An 18,702-nucleotide genomic window follows, 5' to 3' on the forward strand; every position below is an offset into this window, starting at 1 on the left:
TTAAAAAAAAAAAAAAAAAAAAACAGAATGCTATTTTTGGGTAAACTATTTCTTTCTGTTTCTGACCTACCTTTTGTAACTCTTTTGATTTTGAACAGAAATCACTTGTCACAGTGAGTCTCCATCCAGCATTTGATTGTTCATACATGCTTTTGGATAAAAGAGACTCTAACTGGGCCCCAAAACATCTCACTCATGACCTCCACACGTGATCCTTTGTTTCACTGCTGTTTTTCTGCCTTTCAGCGGCCCTCACTAGCCTCACCGAAGGTTTTTCTGATGGTCTGTCCTGGGAATTAATGACTGCTAATGAACAAGGGGGGCCAAGGCCAAAGCAAAGTGGTAGGAAATGATCTGAGAAATTACAGTTCCTGTCTCTCAGTGCCTCCATGACCATCGTGAACGTGCACTCTCTGTACAGGGAAACAACACAGATCCTCCCCCATCAAGCCCACTCATCCTGAACACATAACAGCCCAGACCCCTCACTCAACCCAGGTCTAACCTTATCATGTGAGCGAGCTGGGATTAGAGGACTTGGGCCCTCGTTCAAAGCAGAAAAACAACACTGCCTCTTTGGCCACGAGTCAAGGGTGCTAGTTTAAATTAGAGCGCAGCCTTTCACACTTGACATTTAGTGTGGCACAGAGTCTATCTTCACCTTATTTCTCCTCGCCCCCTCCTGAAAGTCCACACCCCCTTGAGTCTTATTAACACACACAGACTCTGTTTAGTTTGGACTGGATTACTCATTAGACTGCTTAAATCAGCATGACTTCAGTAATGGTTTTATGTCCTCTAATGAGGTAGGTAAAGAAGTCTTTACAGTCACTGCTGTAAGTTTTAACTGTTGGTGAGATGCCACCCATGCGAGACCAAGGCTACGTCTTAAAGGGTGCAGCTGGTCCGGGCCTTGTCACCATCCCAACTCTTATTAGAGTGAGAAAAGAACTGATTTCCTTTCTTAGAGCTGAGATGCATTTTAAACGTTTGATTTTTAGTTGTTGGTGTTGTATTTTTGCTGTCTCTTGAACAAAAAGTGCACTTAATTGTGTTGAATGTGCACTTATAGTGAACTTAAGATGTGTTGATTAACATACTAAAGCACATGTAAAGTACTTGATTATAATTTTAACTGTAGTCTGTTATTCAATATTACATTTCAAGTTATATATTTTAAAGTAAAAAACTGCAACTTCATCATTAAAATGTGTAATTACAGATATATTTAAATACATGACATACATGTTTCAATGGAAATGACATTAAAGTATATTTTAGTTCACCATAAATACTTGTCAGTAAATTTGACAGTAACTATATTTCAAAGACTATAAAAGTAAATATTAAATTCCATATAAAGATGTACTTAAGTCATACTTAAGTGGTTCACTGGAAAGTTCAGCTAACTGCATTTAATATCAGTTTAAACTATCATACAGTTTTCATTCAATTACAATCTTTAAAAAAGCATCATATGACCCCTTTAAAATTATTTATAAAAAAAAAAAGTTCTTGAAAATAATATATCAATGAAATAAAAGGCTGTTTAAGTGTATTTAAAGAGAGTACACTGTGACTAAAAAGTGCAATAATGTCAAATTCAAAGTTTTATTTAAGTACATTTTAAATCATTATATTTTCATGTTTAAAAGTACACTATGTTTCAATGGAAATGACATTAAAGTATATTTTAGTTCACCATAAACTTGTCAGTAAATTTGACAGTAACTATATTTCAAAGACTATAAAAGTAAATATTAAATTCCATATAAAGATGTACTTAAGTCATACTTAAGTGGTTCACTGGAAAGTTCAGCTAACTGGCAGTAATCCTGTAAAAAGTTCCTCAACTCTGAGCCTTGATGTAATTGAGTGCGGTCGTTAGATGAGGGGCTTATAAAGGAGAACATGAGCTTTACTCATCGCTGCTTTTCCTGCCAGTCCCACCCTTTTGTCTGCTGGATGCCAAGCATTGCTGCTCTCTGCTACTCTGTGTTTCTCCCTCCGAAGGTTAAAGGTAGAAATTTAAACAAAGCCCTAATCTTAAGTAATAAACTTTGGTGTGCAACTCATCCTGCACCATTTATGCAACAGATATGACACAATATCTACATACTTGTTGATGAAAAGTGTGCTATTAAGTTTCTAAGTGATGAAATGTACAATTTATGTCTGGCATATGATAAAACTTGCGAAGAAATCCAATAGACTTACGTTGAAGAAGAGACCCAAGCCACATCTTGAGACCAGCATACAGTATCTTAGAGACTTGTACCAGTTCATCAATTATTGCCTTATAAACCACTCAGAACTGCATAGCAACACCCAACCAAAACACCTTAAAACCCTTAGAAAGCTTCAAATCTAGTTGGTGTTATTGTAGTACACTTGTAGTCCAGAGTGTGACGAAAAACTAGCAGGAGCCTGAAGCCTAATCATGTGTGTAATGTGTAACCTGAGCACTTTTGCCTTCACCAACTCGTCTTATCCGTGCTTTTATGTAGTCATTGTGCAGATCTTAATCCTGTGCACAAAGAGTAATAAGAGCTTTGGACACAGAGTAACATCATATCCTGTTGTGTTAGAAGAATACTCTGACAGAGGATTTGTTGCACGCTCTGCCTCAGAGCTCAGTTCATCACCTGAATACAGTGCAGTGGATCACAATAGAGTCAGTGTATGGGTATTTCATAAATATCACAAAGCTTGCTTGCCCGTGCACAGTGCGTCCATGAGGGTGTTGCTATAGGATGGTTGCCAAGGTGTTGCTATGCAGTTGCTAGAGTGTTCTGGGTGGTTTCTAGTTGCTTGCTTTGGCCAAGTGAAAAGACCCCATACCCAAGTGTCTATGATATTCTTGTTTATGCATATGGCTAGATATTGGGAATTTTTCACCCATTTTATCATCTTAAAAAACAGACAGGTTAGAAAAGTAATAATGCACCTTTCCTCAACAAGCTGTAAAATTTGAAGTGTCATTCAAATATGAGTTTTTAGCGTTAAATATCATCGCAATTCCAAAGTGGGTCAATAAATGGGTCAAAAATATAGTTTAAAACGCATGTGCCAAGTTATGTTTATTTTCAAGTAGGTTTTGTATGGTTTTAAAAACAAAAACCTCTGTAATTTTCTGCAGCAAAAAATAAAAATAAATAAAAAACTCATGTGGCAATCATGAAGTAAAAATGAAAATATATATTTTAAAAACTTTATTTATTTTTTATTTATTTATTTATCTATTTCTTTTTTAGGTTTTGTCATTTAAAAAAAAAAAAAGCTTTTACAAATATCATGAATTATTAATTCATAAATATCATTAAGTTTTTGGAGGGTTGTATGAATCAGTTTGTGCGAGAAACTGAACAGTATTTATATCATATTTTACCTCTAATACACCACTATGTCCAACTGCTTTGAGCGCACGCACGGCTTCCGGTGCGTGAGGTGTGTACGCGCTCTGGCGTAGTTTACAAATAATATGAACACATTTGAAGGAAACTCTATCGCCACCTTGAGTACTGGAGTTCGTTACCACCACAGTGTTAAATATTTTTTTAATAGAACATTATTAAATATGACTATATGACTCATATTCATACATTTATATTAGAAGTTTACACAAAACTGGTACTTACCACTCCTCGACAAATCACATTAAAATTCAAAAGCTGATTTTATTCCACAATGAATAAGGAAAACCTTGACCTAGTGACTTAATCAGATCAGAGAATGGAGAATGGGGCGCCGTGTCGTCCTCTGAATTGGGCTTGTATTGTGCTGTTTGTGCATTAATCTTTCCCCACAACAATTCAATGAGCGATTTGTTGCTGTGTCCTATGTGACACAATGCGTCTCATTCACCACCCACTCCCTGTGTGGGAAGTTCTGGCCGCTCTCTCTCTCTCTCTCTAACTGTCCTGAGCGAGTACCAGGCAAATAGTTCCTTTCATTCTTTATACCAGTTGCATCAAACATTCATTGTTATTTCAGTTACATTTGTGTACAAGATCACACATGCGGATTTAATCACCCATTGTTCAGAAAGTCAAAGTTTGGTGAGTAAACTCCAATGTCATTGATTACGAACAAAGTCAGATTATGGTTGTTTGTTTGCCACTGGAATAAATCTCATTCTAATAAACCAATATGCACACTTCATATCTCCAAAGTGCAATGAAAACATGCGTTCCTTTAAATCGATGACTTCAAACGTCTGGTATTCCCATCCTGCCACTGCCACAGATGGAGGGCAGACCAGTGGCTGCACCCAACGCCAGACCATGTAAGGCCAGCCAACGTGCCCAGAAATAAATATCAAAGATCACTGGGAGAGGGTGGGAGAAATTAATGTAGAAGGAGAGAAAGAAACAGAGCTGCGCAGATGTTTTTAACTTGTCAGGAACGCCGCCGCTCGGCCATGGATGCGGTCCATATGTGCTTCTGGCTGTATGTGGAGGATCACAGAGCATTTCTGTCTGTCTGCATGCAGCAAAACCCCAGTGTAGTTAATGAGATTGCCCCACTCTACCACCACTTTGCTCTTCTGCTTTGATAGGCCATGTGGGCCGCCTACTTTAAAGGGGTCATATGATGCTGCTAAAAAGAACATTATTTAGTCTGACCCTCCTGCAATTTCAACACTTGGCACATTAAAATAACAAAGTCCAGATGTCTGATTAACGGGCCCTTTAAAATAATCACATGTTGTTGCTTTGCAGCCTGAAATGAAGACGGACACTTTTTTTTTTATCCAGCTGTATTTACTCACACACACAACTTCATTTCAGACTGCAAAGCAACAAAATGTGATTATTTTAAAGGGGGTGATTCTTTACTACTGTATATTGTATCACATAGATGTTTTTTAAAATTGAAGCTATTTTTCTGTTTCTGCTCTTCTTCATTCTTTGCAGGTGGAGTGATATATGTGTATCTTTTGAGTAAGGAAGAAATGCTTCATTTCTGCTGATTTATTTTAGCACTGTCTCACCTCCTTATTGTATTACACAAGCTATGTCCCCTCAGCCAGGCTGAGGACATATAGGGGCCAGGTCAGGGTGTTGTTGAAAGCATTATCACAGTCTTTTGAGTTCTCATTCACTGTATGTGAATGCGTGACATCCCCTCCTTCCACGTGGGAAAATGAGTGCCTGAAATAAACGAGAACTCATGCGGCCATCTAGTGTTGAGTATTGGAATTACTTCAACCTTTGCAGGACATATCCTCTATGTCCAAGAACTCGGTGCTCATAGACAAAATATCAGTATCTCTCAGAGTTAGTGTAAAATGTTTTTATTCACAGTATCTATAAACCTTATTAAATTAGATAGCATTTAAAGGAAGCTATAAAATAAAATAATGATACACAAAGTTTAATTAAAAAAAAAACAGTGCTTCATTAAATGTTACATTGTCTTATGTGCATATGATATCCTAACAGAAAAGTCAAAAGCTCGAGAGGCAGATCCTGTATTGTCATTCCACTGTCTGGTTGGTGCAAGAGGACACAGTGAGGTAAAATAAGAAATAAATCTCTGGTGAATGCCAGATTAAAAACTCAAATAGGAAAAGTACAGGTGAGTAACGTTTATCAAGCATCTCTACTGTTCTGTACAAACTGTGATTTGAAAAGATAGCTATGGTATATCTTTTATCATTCATTACAGTAGCAACTACCTTCATGTTGCAAGAGGAAACAGCAAACTCTGGTAAATGCCAAATGAAAATAAAAAATCACAGGTGAGTGATAGATTAAAGCATCTCTATTCTCTTTTGTACAATCTAGTTTGATTTGATACTGTTTATCTTTTTTCTTTCAGTAGAAAGAATAGTGAAGTTTACTACCTGAATGTTGCAGTCTGAGGATAGTAGCCTGTCCTAAAGTCTGGTAAATGCCAGATTAAGAAAAACACAGGTGAGTAATATTTTTCAAACGTTTTTTGCTGTCTTTTGTACAACCTGTAGTTTGAATTGATACTGTATATCTTTTTTGCATTCAGTACAATAGTGAAGTTGACTGCCTGGATGTTACAAGAGGAAATACAGTCTTTCAGTCAAGGTCAAATAAAACTCTGGTGAATGCTAGATTAAAAACCCACTGAAAACAGAGGATAGTAATATTTTTCAGCCATCTTTTTTCTTTATTTTACAAGTTGGCATTTCAGATCTGCTGTCTGTTTTTATGTCATTTACTGTATGTGATGTTCACTGCCTGGATGTTGCAAGAGGAAACATCTTAGGAAAAAAAACAGGTATGTGCCAGATTTTGAGATCCCCAAAATAAAAATGAGAACTGTAGGTAAGAAATATTTTTCAGACATTTCTATTGCACAACTTAAAGTTTAATATGCACTGTATTTGTTTCTTATTCATTACAATAGTGATGTTCACTGCCCTGATGTTGTGAAAGGAAACACTGTATCCACTGAGGTAAAACACAACTGTGGTAAGTGCTAGAATTAAAAACAAAAAGGGGAAAACCATCACAGGGCAGTAACATTTCTCAAGCACATCTGATCTCTATTGTACAACCTGTAGTTTGATTTAATACAAAATCTTTTCTCATTCATTACAGTAGGATGTTACATGAGGAGATGCAGCCTGTCAGTTGAGGTAAAATAAACTCTGCTGAATGCCAGATTAAAAATAAAAAAATCACAGGTAAGTAATATTTTTCAAACATCTGTTGCTGTCTATTGTATGACCTGTAGTTTAAATTGATATTGTGTATCTTTTGTCATTCATTACAACAGGGATGTTCACTGCCTGGATGTTACAAGAGAAACACTGCCAGTAAACTGAGGTAAAATAAACTCTGGCGAATGACAGATTAAAAATAAAAAAACACAGGCGAGTAATATTATTAAAGAATTTCCACTGTGTTGTCTTTGTTCAATGTGTCCTTGTTTGTGTTGTGTCTGAGCCAGGGGCGGACTTAGAGATTTGGGGGCCCTAAGCAAATTTCAGGTATGGGGCCCCAACATATAATAATTATGTGTTCTTTTACGCCTAACCCTTATTTTGCTCGCTCTCTCTCTCTCATAGTTTATAGCTTATTTACCTCTTAAGTAAATAATTAGTCAACCTGATGCTGTTCTAAAGCCATATTAGGCTTATTTTTTTCAGATCACAAAAGAAGACATGCTTGCACTTGTCCATTTAATGAATTGTAACCTTCAATCTTTCTACAAAAAGGATTCAAATGTTGTAAAATTATCCCATGCAACTCGTTCGGTATTCTAAGTGTCCGTAAGGCATACCGTAGGGTTTGCCAAGAAACAACTTGAAAATGTAAAGCGAAAATCTCCAGTCATCGCATTTGTGCATTTGTATGAGAGCGCAGCAGTTCTCGCCGGTGCACATAGGAAAATCACACAAGCCAGTCATTTTGAAAGATCAAGACATCATGACATGAAACACAATACTTTCTTCTCTGAGGTTAATATATCCATTCTGAGACAGGCAGATAGGATTATACAGCCTAGAAAGTGTGCAAAGAGCTATCCCTCTAAAAGCTGTCATTCACTTCAGTTCATCGCGATCTCACGACGTTCCGTTAATTAATGAAACTGTCTACAGTGCACAATCAATCTCTTATTTACATCATAATGAGAGGATTCGCGAGCTTGCAGAATCAGATGGGGCCCCCTGATTCCCCGGGGGCCCTAAGCGGCTGCTTACCTCGCTTATTGGTTAAGTCCGCCCCTGATCTGAGCACATGGCTCTGTCTTTGTTTGTGTTTGCCATGTGCTCCTCTTGTTTCCCATTACCACGTCCCCTTGTTTAGTCCTTGTTGAGTCCTCTTTTGTCTGAGTGTTGTCACCTGTTCCTTGTGTCTCAGATCCCTTTATATTGTGCTCCCTTTCCCTCTTGTGTTGCCAGTTGCTCTAAATACAGTATATACTGTGCGACTGTGTTCTTCCTTGTTGCAATAGTCTGTAGTGTATTGTTAAACTAGTTCTACCTGTTTATTCTAGTCTTGTTTTGTTCCTATGTATCCTTGCTCTAGTTAAGTATTCTTTAGTGTTATCTGCTTTATCTTTAGTATTTAGTTTCCCTTTTTCTTTCCTTAGTCATTTGCCTTTAGACTTTTCCTTTTTACTAGTTTACTGCTTTAGTTTTATGTTTTAATTTTCTTCTTTAGTTATAGTTTTTCTAGTTATTGCTTGACTTTGGTTGCCGCCTTCTGTCTTGTTGTGTCTTGTCCTGTGCGGTGGTGTGTCTTGTCTGTCTTTAGTCCTGTCCTGCAGTCTGAGCTCCCGAGCTGCTCCCTGAATCTGCCAAGCAGCAAGACCTGTGCTGTGCCTGTGAGACCTTAAGCCGTGTGGAGTGGCTTGTGCTTTGAGTTCCTGTCAGGCCTCCCTCTGCACTGCCATTACTGCTCACCGGCCTACAGTCATCCAGGGCTGGACTCAGTGGCCTCTCTCTCAGCATGCCTGTCTTCGAGCCTCATCCCTGCTTATTGTTTGGACCGTGTTCACACCCTCCTCACCTTCTCTTGTCTTGTCAGCAGTATTGTTAATAAACCCGTGATCACTCATTCTGCATTTAAATCCTTTCTCATAGAATCCCTGACACCTGGAGTTGGGATTTCAATCTTTTTGTCATTCATTACAATAGCGATGTTCAGTGCAAGAAGAAATGTAGTCTGTGCATTGAGGTGAAATAAAACTCTGGTAAGAGTCAGATTTAAAATAATAAAAGCACAGGTGAGTAATATTTTTCAAAACATCTTCGTTCTCTATTGAATAACCTGTAGTTTGAATTGATACTGTATATATATATTTTCTCATTCATAGGGATGGCAACTGCTTGGATGTTGCAAGAGGAAATTGGCATCAGAAGGAGGTAGTCTTGAAGTGTGAGGAACTACCACATCACCCTAACCAGCCATTGTACTATCCACCAGCGATCCTCCTCTTTGAAATGCTGTAATTCAGCCCCGATCCTTCCAAATCGTTTGACTATATCAGGAATGACTGGGAGAAGTCTGGGTCAAGCAGGATGCAGCACCTCTCTCACTGTTCTGCTCCACTAGACCTCATCGGACTTTCCTTTCTTGTCAGATCTGTGAGAGGACAGGCTAAAAATTAGCATCCAGCCAACTTGAGGAATACGCATAACTTTTGTTGCGCACCCTGGTTTGTTTGATACCAGAATTTGGTTCCCTTGAATGATGTGAATGCTGTTTTCTGAAATCAGGTGCGCATATGCAAACTGTGCCTGAAATAGTTTACACAAAGGTTTTTCAGACCGATTGAATCATCAGTCTGATTAATAATTAGATTATTATTTTGAATTTAAATGTAGACAGTGACAGGCCAAATGCATGAACCTGGAACTGAAATGCCTTATCTTTCAAGACAAATATCAGTGACAGTGCCTGTCTTCCAGATTCTCTGTTACAGACCTCTTTTAAAGAAATTACACTGTTTATAGTTGTTTATACAGTAAAACAATTGCCAGTGAATTAAGAAAAAAGTAGATATTAACAATTTTTGTAATCACATTTCTTTGTCACCTTATTTCTAAGTGTGTTTTTGACCATACAATTCCATTTTTTAGGTGACCCTTCTGTACCAATCTGTATTAAACATGCCTGTAAAACTGTGCTGAAGCTTTTAGCAGGTATTTTTTTAACATTAAAATCATGATCTGAAAGGTTTCCATAGTTCTGTGGCAAGCCTGGGTGATCTAAGATTATTGTATAATATTGTACTGATTATCACAACTAGTAATATTATTCAAGACAGAATTTTCAAGTTCGTTTTTCTGAATTTTCTGAATATTAACACCACAACATGGTCTGCTTTATGAAAGTAGAATATGTTTCAACAAGTGTTAATAATATCAATAATTTTAGATTAATAATAGTGCTTTAAAAAGTAACTTGCATTTAGGTTTTACTGTTATATTTTGTACATTATTTTCAGTTAACGTCCCAAGTAAAAAGGAGCAAGAGCCCACAGAAGATGTCCTTCATGAAAAAAAAAAAAAAAAACATTCAGAAGACATATTCAGTGTTCATGGCTCAAAAAGTGGGCAGTGCGAAGACAACGATTTAGACATCAAGTTTTCTATTGGACTAACTAGACTATTTCAGTCGTTGACAGTGCTGTTAAACTGAAAGCATTTTTACAATGTATATGCTGTAAGTAGGCTGCACGTACATTAGCGCGTGCGTATGGGCGGAGAGAGTTAGACTGTCACACTGAAGCTCGACACGCTCGCGAATGTCACTGAGAAACAAACATGACTTCATGAAATACATTGTTTACTAATAGGCTACAATATTTTTTTCTCAGAAAAACACTGAAGGTAAGTTCAATGTCTCTCAACTTTTCTTTTATAACCTATTCCTTATTGCTTCGTGCTTTGTTTAATGTAGTTACGAGCTGACATTCACGTTTATGAGCTCGCATATACACACCCACACCGCGCTTTAATGATCATAGAGAAGAGAAACATGTTTTGTTCATAATTTTTTAACATTAACTGACCACATTAAAGTCGAATATGTTTATTTTGTTCATTTAAAAAGGCTGAACGGGGTCTCTGTGCTTGCTTTCATGTTCTGCATTTATATATTAACACTATCTGTTCAAATCTAATGACTAAACTGCAGGGCTGCACTTTGTTCTAAGGGAAGGTGGTTTAGTAGTAGAGAAACATGAACTTCCTCAAACGCTCTTCAACATTTGCGCACGAGCCTCGGATACTTTGCATGTTACGCTGCTGAAACTTTAAAGAAATGAATGTTACATCACAGGCCGACGTTAGTAATTGAACGGTGGGCTGGGAACTACAAGGTTGTGTCTTCAAACCTGAAGTGCTCGCCCACTGCCTGGTTTTTAATGGTTGATGCAGATAGAGCAAGGTGACTGATGGTTTGTTGCCAATGTATATAATACAATTTTTCAAGCAAAATTCAGACAAAATATCTCAATTTTATCAATTATTTCACACAATATTTATTCAAAATTCACCAAAAAAACTATATTATCCAGTGACCAGGTGGTTGTCAATAGGCGGAATGAGCACTGAAATGGCCAAAATGTGAAGGATATTGTTCAGTCAGCCTGTTATTACACAAAATAAGCCTTGTATCACTCTGAAGTGGTTTATTTTGTCATAACAACTTACTATATATTATCTCAGTTTTACTAGGGTGATTATAAAATAATTACTGTAGATGTATAGACATGAAATATTGATTTGCAGTGTAATTTTTTTATTGTGTAAAAAGGAAGTACACAGAGTGACATGAAAATGCATTTGAGGGACAGTGGTCATTAGCTTAATTATACAGACGTATTTGACTGCAGAAAGTGATTGACCAATCAGAATCAACAGTTCCAGAGCACCCTGTAATAACAGCATGTCTTTGGTAATATAGCCAATGAGACAGATACAAAATTTTAGTGCTGGGCGGTATGACCAAAAATTTATATCACGGTATTTTTCTAAATTATATCGGTTTCACGGTACATGACGGTGTATTTTTTTTTTCATGCATGACCGGGTGTCGGTATGAACCGGTATACCACCCAGCACTACAAAATTTCATAATTTACTATTTATTTTACACAAATTTCACTCAAAATCATTCCAAGAAATGCAGAACATGCATTACTGTAAACATTACGGACAACATTTCAATTAAGTTTCTGTATTCAGGTCAAAAATAAAAAATTATATGTCTGAATCAACCAGACAACATCTAGTGACCACCAACAACATTTTAAGGGTCAGAAGTAGAAATAGGTAACAGTTGCATGTTTTTATAGTGGAATGAGAAGGCATGATTATCGACCGATGCACATAATCTCTGTAGGCTTAAACATTCATATCATAGATGTATTAGGCTACACGCAGTATAGACATAATATGGATATAAAGCAGATCTATGCTAGCGTACACTCTTAAAAATAAAGGTCCTTAATTGGCATTGATGGTTCCATGAAGACTCTTTAACATCAATGCAACCATTCCATTCCACAAAATGTTATTTTTTGGCGGAAACAGTTTCTTTTAGATTAATACAATTTTCTTTACACTAAGAAAAAACGGTTCTTTTAAGAACTGTTCACTGAAACTTTCTTTATGGAACCCAAAAATTCTTTTTCTGTGGCATCAGTGCACAAACACCCTTGGAACCGTTTATGTTTAAGAGTGTACGTATATGATTATACATGTTGTACACAGTGTATTTAAACAAGATAGCACTGTATTCCGTGTATGGAAAAAGAAAGTTAGTTGCTTGATCTCATTAAGCGAGTTTGATTATTGTGCTTCAAGTTTGACATACTTACAATACATAACATCTAAACCGGGTTCACAGCAACCATCTGAAGCCCGTTGGTTGATCTCCAAAAGCTGTATTTCTGTATCCTGTTTACACTATTGCTTACATCTGTGTTGGTTACTGTCTTCCATTTAATTCTGAGCCTAGTGCTCTGTTTTATTAGGTGCCTCATGTTTACAGAGGCGATCTGAGCCGGTCACGAGATCGTTAATGTCATGACTCATGTGTCATTTGCATTCATTTGCGTTCCCCTCACTCCACGCCAAATGCAAACAGTCCTTATGCTTCTGTGCGCGAATCCACGCCTCTCCCTACTGATAAAGACCTATTGTTTCAGTCCAGGCCGGGTGTGAGGGTGTAATGATGATGTGATAGTTAAAAAAAATTAGGTTATTGTGCACTTTGTAGGATTTGAGGAAATTTCAGCCCTGCTGATCCTGGCGTCCTGTGATTTGGCTTGCAAATATCCTTATTTCTGGCCAACCCTTTGTTCCCTGTCTGAAAAACACGATTAGACCTTTGAGAACATCCAGGTTTAGATCGGCTACCCTGGAAAAGTTCCATTTATGTGTCCGTCTAGCCAGTTGTGGAGAGATTTATACATAGGCTTTTTTAAGTCTACCCATACATATAATGTACTGGCTTGTTACCAGTCAGATTAGTTATGCAGTCAATGGTTCATGGGAGTTGGAATTAGGGGTCAGGAAATCTAAACTGGGAAAGCCTCGGACCATGTTACATTTCTGAGCTTCAATTATTACTATATAAACCTTTTGGGTAATATTAATATTTGGGTAAACAGTAATATTGACTATACTGCTACATCTCTGATTTTGATTTGAGAGTCAAATTTAGATAACCAAACCTTTTTTAGTTCTTGTAGTCTAAAGCAACATTTCTTTAGCTAGTCTGAACCTTAAGAAGTTTGTGCTCATTATACAACTGGTTGTTTATGAAAATTTTGACGCAGTCGACCCGAGTTCAAATCCAACCTTTGCCGAATTCATTATTCTCCCTTTTCCCATTGCATACCAGAACGGAAAGGCATTTATTTTCAAGAAAAAATGAAGGAAATATTCGAAAAGTGGAAATAAAGCACCTCACGGGTATTTCATAGCAGTGTTTATCAGGTAGGGTTGGGTTAGGTGTAGGGAGGGCTTTATTGTCCCAGTATAAGGCGGCATCCATTTAATAATTTGAATAAATATGATAATTTACATTCAATAGTATACTGTTTTATAATGTACTACAATAGTAATACTTCTATTTACACTTATGTCAAAGAAAATGCTGCTATTATTTTTAAATATTGAGTAAATTTGCACTTAGTGTAAAAATAGCATATCACTAAGAAAATACTGAATTTTCACTTAGTGTAAATAGAATCCATTTCTATTTGTACTTAGTGTAAATAGCATCTATAGTGCAAATAGCCGCTGCCTTTTTTTTCTTTATCATGATATCAGGAGAGTTGAAACACTCTAGATTTTTAAACTTCATGCCCGCCGCCCCCCCAAAAAATATATATATAAATGAATTTTAATTCCGAAATTTAAAAAATGCTCATCATAGAAGAGGTATATTCAAGTCATTTTATATATGAATTGAAAGAATTAATATTTAGATGAAAAAAGAGCACTGACCCATCATTCATATTGTGTCTGTAACAAGCAACACTAATAATTATGTTGATATTTATATACTTTTTTTGTGGTTGTTGTGATTCTATTTGCATATTTATATACTGTATGTAGCACATTTTCACTGTGTAGCCTAATAATTTCAAGAGGTAACCATTTTATGATCCTAATGCTTAGTTATGCCAGCTGTTCATGTTAAAATCCTGTATTCAGTGCTGACCAGTGTTAAATGTCTGAAATTGGTCATAAAATCTGGTTACTGTTTATAATGCACAAAGTATAATAAAGCTCAGTGTTTATAGCTTTGTGCCCTGTATATCTGATCACCCGCAGTGCTGACACAGATACAAGCAAATCAGCAAAGCTGTGAAAACAATAGAGCCTTAAGCAATATCCTCCTTACCTTACAGGCCATGCCTCAAGAATCAAGACTCTTACGTACTTACTTACGGCTGCGATTGTTTGCTTACTTTGTGGGCTGGGACATTGAGGACCAGGCTGTCTTAGGAAAGATTTCATGATTAATTGCAAATCCGTCTTTTCTTATATTATTTTTAACTGCAAGGAGCCAGTCAGTACGGAAAACTTGAAGCCTCTAGTTGCTGTGTTGGTTCGTAGCAGTTAGTGTCACTGAGGTATGTACAACTCATTTCTCATCTCGATTAGCAAGCCAAATATGGGATCTTGAGTTCTGTTGACGTCAATGAAGAAGCTTTCAACATCAAATAATGTCTGTATAGACTAATCAAAAGCTGCAATGATTCTCCTTAGCTGTGTGATGCTTTAACATTTGAGATGTTTTTTAAGTAGGAACTCTTTCTTCTTTCAACGGTTCCTCATCGGCGTGAGATATGGCAAAGAAACATGTTTGTTTAGTGGCTCTGCCATCAGATTAACGGGAAATAGGCTGTGAGCATCATCTGTTGAATTTGAATATCTTACAGAGTCTGTTTTATAACATTCAGTGGCGTGTGGGCATGTGATCTGTCATTTCTGGAACGATTGAGCCTCACACAGCGCTTGCCATGTGTTTAATGCATGTATAAATAGCTTTAAACGCTCACTTATTCCATTTCCCTCATAAACATTCTTTCCATCTTTGTTTACGTTCACTTTAGCACTCTGTTTCCTTTGCTTGTGCACTTTCTTCATGTCTTTCACTTTCAGTATCAGTCACTGACAGACCCCTGACACCTACTCATGTTCTATTTATTCTTCCTGCACTAGACGCCTGGAGTCATTTTCGGCTGGATATGCATCGACTTTAATGTCTAATGAACAGCAGAGCGGTTTACAAGGTAAGGAAAATGCCATGCTGTCTGGAAAAAAAGTGCCTTTAAGAGTGCAACAGCTTGTCACTGGGGAAGTACGCTTGAAAGGACAACTTTATCTACCTCTAAATAGTGCATATCAGTACTTTAGAGTACTAGTATGAACACTCGGGGCACTACTATGCAACTTTTAGGGGTAAATAAGGTACAAAGTTGTTCTTTTAAGATTTCTGAACAAGTGAAAAGTGTCTGTACCCCGAAAGGTATAACTTTTCTGAGAGAGTAAAAGGTTTGAGTTCTGAACACAAAATTGGTCAAAGTGGTGTATACAGTTCATGTTAGGGTTAGGGTTGTATTTCACTCCAAAATAAGAATGAAAAAAATAAGAAATTATATTTGCATAAAGAAAATGAAGCCATCACGCAGGTGCTAAGGTGTTGTGGGTGGTTGCTAGGGTATTGCTATGGTATTTCAGGTGGCTGCTTTTTCCTGCATGTTTCTATATGTTGGTTGCACCACATGACTTTGATTTGTTTTGTAGTTTTTCATATATTAATATGCAGTGAAGCTTACTTTTTTTCTAAATAATAATAATAATGCATTATGCATTAACTAATTCTTCAGGTTTTATATTTATTTATTTATTTATTTATTTTTCGTGATGTCATCAGTTGGAACACCCTGGAAATTATATGCCTCCAAAAATATCTAAATGAATTTTATTTCAGAAACTGAAAATATGTTCATGATAGAATAGATGTTTTCAAGTCATTGAATTAAATAAATGAATATATCTAGGCAAAAAAAACAGGACTAACCCACCATTCATATTATGTCTTTAGCAAGCAGTACAAATAATTATGTTCATATGACTTTAATATGCTCATATGTTTTTATATTTTTATGTAGCAGATCTATCTATCATTTTCATGACAATTATCCCCGGACTTTTGGGTGAAATGAGACCCGGTCATGATTTTGTAACATTCACTCATATAGATTAACAGCTTTTATGGCCCCTGAGGCTATTGACAGCTTTATTTGAATAGAGCACTGCTGTATGAAAAGGAAAAGTATTACATTTTGCATGTGTTTTCCCTCCTTTGTTTACTACCAACATCCTGTCACTAAGCAGAACTCCAACTTCTCTAAATTTTGTGTGATTATATATGCTGCATCATTCAGATACGGTCCGACTGAAACGTTGCAATTGTGTCAGGAGGAAACTTGAGTCTCTTTCTAATGAGCTGCTTTAGAGTTGCATCTCTTGCATCAGCAGCTTTGAATTCTACCAAGAACAGGAACATCACATGACTTCATTTCCTGTTTGATAATGTGCACAGCGCTCACAGTTGAAGCTACCTTTACATATTCTTATTTTAATAGTGCACTATGATTATGTTGATTTAATCATTTTTGCGACATCTTGAGACATTCATATTGCAATTTGTATGATTGTAATTGTTATGTATTTTTTATATTTACCTTAAATAATAGATGAATTCGACGGCAGACGAGACCAGAGGTGGAAGACCTCAAAAAACCGGGGGCAAAGACCACAAAAAGGTGTGTAAAATATTGAACAATGTTTTATCTGTATGTATCAGTGATAAACTGATGAATTGATTTAGTTTATTTACACTTCTAATTGTATTTATTACTGGCTGAAGCTCAAGAATTATTTAGGCTACACATGGATGAGTTAATAAACTAAAGAAGTTGGACAACTCTCTGCACAGATGCATAATGCACAAGAAATAATGTATTGCTAATGTAAATAAAGTTCTGAGTTGCATTTTAAGTATTAATGTAAGTAACCAAAATTCCTCAGAAACATAAAATAATAGCAAATGAGACAATTGTTGACATACAGTAAGAATATAAAGCTTTAAAATGAATGATAGTGTTGCATAGCTCTTCTGAAACTCATGTGAGATACATGAGGTCTTATTCTAAGGAGGAAAATCTGAGAAGTAGGAGTCTACGGCAAGCGTCTCTGTATTTAATTTCATTGTTTAGGAGAAATGATTTGTCATTTTCTGTCGGTTTCTTGGCTTTGGTGTGCAATAGATTATTTTTTGCTCAACCCAACATATTTTTCTGTGGCACAATGTAACGTTTGCGCTGTGAGCTCTTTTGGGATTTAGTGGGATTTGATTTTTGCATATCCCACTCTGATTTGTCATACTTGTTTGTCTGAAATGCTGTTTTCCTGCTGACTGTTACATAACGGTGACCACACTATAGCCATGTGCCATGCCATGTGGACCATAGAGGCTCATGATATTAGATTAGCATATTCGCATTGTGGATGTTTGCCCATAAAATGGCTTGTGGGGTTTAGAGACAATTTTGTCATTTCCTGTATATAAATAGCTGGAACAAAAGATGACAGAAATAATTGGGCAATAGGTTTAAGAGAAAAAAGACACAATGTGATACATTGTAGCATAAATCTCACAAACAGTGTTTAAGAATACTTCCAGAATATGGATATGTTCATAATTTATGTATGCATATGCATATAACATATCCATATGTTCACCCCCAAATCAAAAGAATTAGAAAAATTTGAAATGCATAAAGATTATTTTCATATTAAGCAGCCACTCCACCACATTGCTTTTAATTATCATAATACCACAAAATATCTCATTTATATATGAATATATAAATCTTATATAATGTATTAATATATAATATATTTTAGATATAAATATTAACATGCAGTGGGTATAGAAAAGAATCAGCCCCTTTAAAATAATCACATTTTGTTGCTTTGCAGCCTGAAATGAAGACGGACACAGTTTTTGTTTTATTCAGCTGTATTTACTCAGTGCAACTTATAACATCCAAGTGAAAGATAATAACACCAATAAATAATGTAATTAAAAAAAAGAACAAAAACTGAATCACTTGGAAAAAGGATCACCCCCTGCTCAACATGACTTGTAAACTCAATCAGGTGCAGATCTCCAGGATTAAGTTGTGGACAGGCACAAGTCAAGAGATGGATTCAAACAATTCCAAAGGCTTTATCAATGCCTAGAAGCTCAGTGAAGTCTGTTATTAAGAAGTGGAAGGTATTTGGTAAAGCACAGACCCTCCCTGGATCAGGACGTCGCTCCAAACTGGATGAAAGAGCCGGAGGAAACGGCTCAGAGAGGCGACCAAGAGCCGACAGCAACTCTGAAGCAGCTGCAGAAATTTATGATAAAGAGTGATCATTGTGTGCATGTGACAACAATATCACAAATTCTCCACAAATGTGGCTTGTATGGGGAGGGTTGCAAGAAAAAAGCTGCTCCTCAAGAAACGCCACACGCAGTCACGACCGAGCTTTGCCAAAACACACCTTGAAGATTCTGAGGCAGATGAGACTAAAGTTGAATTATTTGGTCTCAACACCAAACGGTATGTCTGGCAGAAATCCAATACAGCTCAGCATCCAAATAACAGCATTCCTGCAGTAAAGCATGGAGG

At 36.6% G+C, this 18,702-nt stretch overlaps 1 protein-coding gene, 1 long non-coding RNA gene and 1 pseudogene across 2 annotated transcripts in view; all 3 read left to right on the top strand.

Moving 5' to 3' along the window:
• The window catches only part of LOC107743105 (interferon-induced very large GTPase 1-like), a 30,303-nt pseudogene extending 21,981 nt beyond the window's left edge, over positions 1 to 8,322 (top strand).
• A 5,894-nt stretch (positions 8,323 to 14,216) lies between these two features.
• On the top strand, positions 14,217 to 16,451 carry LOC107742900 (uncharacterized). The gene is made up of 3 exons (XR_001640350.1): positions 14,217 to 14,583; positions 15,176 to 15,246; positions 16,405 to 16,451. It is a non-coding gene; the product is annotated as an uncharacterized LOC107742900 (long non-coding RNA).
• Positions 16,452 to 16,716: 265 nt separating this feature from the next.
• LOC107743110 (phosphatidylinositol 4-phosphate 5-kinase type-1 beta-like) overlaps positions 16,717 to 18,702 on the top strand; it is a 9,983-nt gene continuing 7,997 nt past the window's right edge. Inside the window, exon 1 of the mRNA XM_016556235.1 lies at positions 16,717 to 16,785. Within this exon, the coding sequence (XP_016411721.1) occupies positions 16,717 to 16,785 (69 nt within the window). The remainder of the gene's footprint in view (positions 16,786 to 18,702) is intronic.

This window comes from Sinocyclocheilus rhinocerous, unplaced genomic scaffold, assembly GCF_001515625.1.
Source record: "Sinocyclocheilus rhinocerous isolate Xijiao unplaced genomic scaffold, SAMN03320098_v1.1 scaffold160, whole genome shotgun sequence".
NCBI classification, from domain to species: Eukaryota; Metazoa; Chordata; class Actinopteri; order Cypriniformes; family Cyprinidae; genus Sinocyclocheilus; species Sinocyclocheilus rhinocerous.